We start from the raw sequence: 5,575 nt of genomic DNA on the forward strand, positions 1-5,575 counted from the left end.
GGATATATCCCAAATGTCTCTGTTGTTCTGTTGGATCCTCAGCATCAATTCTGCATTATCAACACAACTCCTAATGCCTGTCACAGCACATTCATTGTCCATCTTGTTTCCTTTCCAAATTTTTCTTCTTTTTTCTGTATTTACATTTTAAACCATATTACCCAGATTCTTGTCCAATTCCATTCTGATCTCCTGAGTTTTTGCCCACAGCTTTCTCAGGTTGATGATGGAGGTGATCTGATCAGGGTGAGATGGCAGGAGAACCTTGAATGTTGGTAGAGATTTGAGATTTGAAATGTTCTGTGCAAAAACTGGTGGGTTTTTTCTCCAGAGATGAATACATTTGCTAAGTTTGAGATTTGAGAGAGAGCCCTTGGAAGGTGCGTGGCAAGGACTCAGCTTTCTCAACAAATCTGCTTCTCTGTCAGCACTCAGACCCAAATCTGAGAATTCTGATCCAATTACTGCAAGWGAACAAAGCAATTGATCTTCCTCAAAAGCTTTGGCAGATAGAAAATAATTGTGGGGAGGGCAGGGATCAATAAGAGTTTGAGAGAAAATATTAGCCTAAATGGCTTATTGAAGTTTGGCAAAGCTGTGCRTATCTGGAAAAATCATTTTATTCCACAAGACAATATACATTGCTATGTAGACTGCAATATAGTGAAAGTGATTGAGATCAATCTGTACCAGAGAAAACAAGGTCCTTCTCAAAAAATAAATGGGTGGACATGAAAAARATTTKKKTKKTTTTTTTTTTCTTASAATTTATTTTCAATAATTTTGATAGCTTGGTTGTTTTGTTTCTTTTTAAAGTATGTCAGTGGATCTAGCATGGTGCTCCATTTGGTTTTGTACTCATCCCAACATAAATATATGTGTATAAAATATATAAAATATGTATTATTTTGTATATAAAATATATATTTTAAAATTTATAAAATATATATATTTTTTTTATAAATAAATGTGTGTGCATTCACACCCATCACCACAGAAGGAAAATTCTGATCTTCCACAACTGGAACTCTAAATATATCCTGGGAAATTAATAAAATGTAATCTTTTCTATGTTTCCTGGGTTCTGCATTTTTGCCTCATTTATGAGTCTGAAAATACACTCTGCCACATGTATCTTGGAGTTTTCTTTGTGTTTGGTTTTTTTTTCCGAAATGGGTAGAAATATTTACGAGGTTAAATTTTTAAAAAATAGGCTTCTTTATTAGATCAAAGGTCATGTATTTCTCCAGTCTTAAGGTACATAAAATGAACTTTTTTAACCCCTCAGCAGGATGTTTCAATTGCAAAAAATAGAAAACTGATATTTTATTTGCCAATGCTATTTTCTCCCTTCAAATTCATTTTAATGAAGTTATTTCAGGASACATGTGACAGACATGTCACACGTAGTCTCGTGACTTGTAATTATTAATGTCAAGCACTTTATGATTAACTCCAACCTCTGTATGAATGAGATTTTCAGGCTTTTTGAAGCAATATCTGTTTTCTTGTTATTAAATTGTAGAGACCGAAGAAACCACCACCTCCATCAGCTCCTGTSATCAAACAAGGATCAGGTAAAGTGCAGTGAGCACATCTCAATCTAAATTAACTGCATGCAAATTTATATCTAGAATTTATTTATAGGATTCATCTGCATCAAAATTGATAAGCTGCTGTCTAGACAACAACTAATAAATCACAATCAAAYTGCAAATAGTTGGCAATGCTGACAGACTGTTGTGTGTGCTTTAAATGGATTGCAGTCAACCATTTTATTTATTTTAAAATAAATAAATAATCAGCCCCTTAAACCTTTGAAATCAGAGCAAGTGTGATWCTGCAGAGTTCAGAATTTCTTTGGTTTTGTTCTTTGACTGGGGTTGATTTTGTGAATGTCTTTGCAGTACAGACACAGTGTGTGGAGTCTGATAATAACCTGCAGGAGAAATTGCATTCACTATTTATTCTGGATTTATTCTAGATTTATTCTAGAGACAGGGCTTTTTAGCACGTCTGTAAAATAGTTTTCTCCAATCTTAAGTCTTGCAGATCTGCATGAATGCTGAATCTGGCTGCCTGTTCCAGGTTCCAGGCCACAGACTCCTGGTTTTCAATACTTTTAGAGCCTAAATATTAAACTAAAAGGACTTACCCTGAATTGTTATGATGTATTAAGGGCCTGATTCTATTTTCCATTCAGATAAGTGCTGGTAAAACAAAGAGCTGAACTTACTTGTATTTGTAGTTTTAAAACGACCTCTCAATACTAATTTTCAGAAGTGCCCACCAGATTTACTTTTATCATGAAACTTAGGAACATTTAAAATATCAACGCATKTGAAAGTTCTCAGCTGGGAAACCAAATTCCAGTTCCATTCATGTAAAAATACARATCACAAGGCAGGAGATGCTCTTARAGCTTTCATTTGTAGAAGCAAAACTATGGCAGGAATTCTTTAATCCCTTAAGTCCAATCAGTTTGTAAAAACTCTGCAGCAGCACTGCTGCTTCCCCCACTTCTGACACACTTTAAAAACCCAAACAAATGTGTTCAATCCCTTCAGATTGTTTTCTTGTTACTGTGATCAGTTCCAGCTTTTGAGGCTTTAAAAAATAAATTTTCTTCTCCTGCAGACTGAAGCTGTTAGCAGGAGAGCAAGTTACACCAATGTACAATTTACTGTGAATCAATATGTTATAATTTAACTAGTTTGAATTTGTCATGCAGTTCTTTGACTACAGAATCATGACCATAAATATTTGTGTTTCTTATTGACACCCATGGTTTGTTCTTCAGTCTGTTTTGTGACTCAGGAAAACATAAATTTGATTTTAATCAGGAACAGTGTCCAGAGAGAGCAGGATGACTTTGCCATCTAGTGGTGTTTCTATACCARCCTGCTGATGTTTTATAAAACATATTTTATAAAAACTCTATAAAACTTTCTATTTCTTTCAATGATACTGCTGTAATTAGAGAATGACACTTTYAATATGTACCTGCTGTCATACAACRCTTTAGATGTCACCATAGCAGGATAATGTGCCCATTTTCAGGAGGAAAAACGTTTGCACAAAAATGCTTACAATTTGATTAAGGCCATCAAGGTCGATATCAAAGACAAGATTATTGCAGTTCTTCTTTTCATACTCAGYCTTTGACAAGTCCTGGCTGATCAGGCACAAGAGTTTCTTCTGATACATATTTAGAGCTGAAAATCATCCTATGTTTATTACCATCCCTAAATTATTTCTTCACTGAGATTATTACTGTATTTTACCACCTCTCCATGTCAGGACTTRCTGTTGATAATAGGTAACAACTTCCAACACTGCTTCTGCTTATGTGACCAGGCACAGTGTGATTAATTCATTTAAACCTGTCACTTGCAGCCTAAATGATTAAATATCAGTGTCTTCTGATGCAGAGCAGAAAATCAGGTCTTTGTAGTACAAATGGCATTGTATAAAGATGTGTCTATATTACAGTAGAGAGAGAAGTTTCATTCTGCACAGCAGTAGGGCCTACAAAGCAAGGTGAAAACTGGAGACCCAAATTTAGGAGCACAAATCCCTTATATATAATCCCATATATATATATATATATATATATTTATATATTAAAAAGCAGTAGGAATCTCACTGGGTACTGGGTAAACATCAAAACTGTGTCCAGAGTAAAAGAATAATCCTGAGTTCCTCTGGGAGCTGATCCCAGAGCTTCCTTGCAGGTGAGTGTYAGCTGGGAGCTAAGGCAGGATCATGGTTTAATTAATCATTAATTAATTTGATTAATTTTGGGGGTCAGAATCCAAGTAGGGAGAACACCTAGAACACCTGAGTTTGGGAGCTCCTTGGTGGATCATTCTACCTGAGAATGTCCCTCTGGGTGTTAATGATGGCTGTTAATTAATACTGTAATTAAGTGAATAGATTTGGGTGTCTTTCTTCTTGAACACACCAGTGTGTGCAAGATTATCAAAATATTGGCTTGTGCTTTGCATAACATGGTTTTTGGAAGGATTTAATTGCTTTGCAKCAATGGCTTCTCCTCTCAGGAGTGAAGTCTTTTTCATAGCATCATTTAATTTGGAAAAGACCCCTAAGATCATCAAATCCAACCATAAATGAGAATTCAGTGTTATTTATTGACATGATAAGTGGTGCAAGGATTGCCTGTCCAGCACACACAGGAACAGAAGCAATGATCACCATGATGAGTGCTGATTTCTAGGGAGTGGCAACAGCACATTCAGAAAATGGAAATGTGCTTGAGAAGTGTAACTCCAATAGAATAGACTGAAACAAAAAATTGCCTTGTGTTTCTTGCCCTGCCTCCTCTGCATTTCTTGGATTCATCTACTGTAATTTTTATTGAAATGCTAATAATGTTACCTAAAGCAGTTTTCAACACTACAGAGTGGCATTAGCACCCAGTGCTGAGCCAGTGCAGCAAAGCCAATATCCAGTGGAGCATTTCTTATAACGTGAGGTTAGAACATTGCAGATTGCATGTGCCAGGAAATTTTTGCAAAATCTTCCCGTKGTTGGTGCCACGAGTTCCTGTATTTCTTGGAGCAACAGAAATCCATATGTCCAGAAGTACAGAGGCAAAAGAAGCCAGGGGTTTGCACCTCCAGGCCAAAAACTGTCAATTCAAATAGTCAGAATTGTGCCAGCACTGCTTTTCTCCTCCTTCTCATATGTGGAAGTGAACAGGTAATAGTGGAAAAAAAAGGGGAGGGATGAATTGATTTAATGTAAAATAAGCTCTGTGTATTCAGCTCTATGAAGTATTCTCATGATATTGCCCAATTAATTGATTTATTCCTAATGTTTCTGCTCAGTGTTGAGTTGGTCTTCATTTAAGTATGTCTTTAATGATAAAGATCTGTCTGTATTTAAAAATCTGCAGTTACTGATTTTTTTTTCCCATAGAATAGTCTGAAAGTGCCTATTCTTTTGGGGTGCTCACTTTGGAAACTGTGAACTTGATTAGAAAGACATAAATATTGAATTGCTTTTTTGTCATTATGGTGCAGGCAAATATTTGGTATAGATTTATGTTCAATTTTAGCAAGACATTTTCAAATTGGAGCACACAAAAAGCATAAGAAATTGCAGAATTAAATCTGATGTCACTGTATGTGCTGTTTCATTGGCTTGTGCAGAATTCCAAATTTTTCTGYCTTTAACAGGGACCACAGATCGAAAGCATGAAATCAAAAAGATTCCACCTGAAAGGCCAGAATGTCTTCCTAATCGAACAGAAGARAAAGGTATGAAATGTCCTTTCCTGCTGCTCTCTGCAGAAAAACCAGGGAAATAGAGCCAATGCACATCCTCATGCCCTCTTTCCATTAAGGGTTTTGTTTGGATCTTTGTTTTCCACTCTGATGACTGTTGATGCCTGATGATTTTTGCTTTTCCTTTTTACGCTTTCTGTACCCTCTGTGCATYCCCTGCACCYCTTAGCCCMCAYRTTTGTAATTCCTGATATTCCAGCTCAGTTTAGGAGTTCTGCTGGGCAGAGAGACCAAACATCCTGAGGAAGGGCTCAGTGTGCCCTGTG

The 5,575-nt window shown here is 36.2% G+C and overlaps 1 protein-coding gene across 1 annotated transcript in view; it reads left to right on the forward strand.

Moving 5' to 3' along the window:
* The window catches only part of LOC130586061 (SH3 domain-containing kinase-binding protein 1-like), a gene marked incomplete at its 5' end in the record, with an annotated part of 93,635 nt that overhangs the window by 80,655 nt on the left and 7,405 nt on the right, over positions 1-5,575 (forward strand). The window contains 2 exons of the mRNA XM_057386771.1: positions 1,526-1,577; positions 5,202-5,282. Of these exons, the coding sequence (XP_057242754.1) occupies positions 1,526-1,577; positions 5,202-5,282 (133 nt within the window). The remainder of the gene's footprint in view (positions 1-1,525; positions 1,578-5,201; positions 5,283-5,575) is intronic.

Source organism: Malurus melanocephalus, unplaced genomic scaffold (genome assembly GCF_030028575.1).
Source record: "Malurus melanocephalus ecotype Western Australia unplaced genomic scaffold, MMel_1.1 scaffold_1049, whole genome shotgun sequence".
Classification (NCBI taxonomy): Eukaryota; Metazoa; Chordata; class Aves; order Passeriformes; family Maluridae; genus Malurus; species Malurus melanocephalus.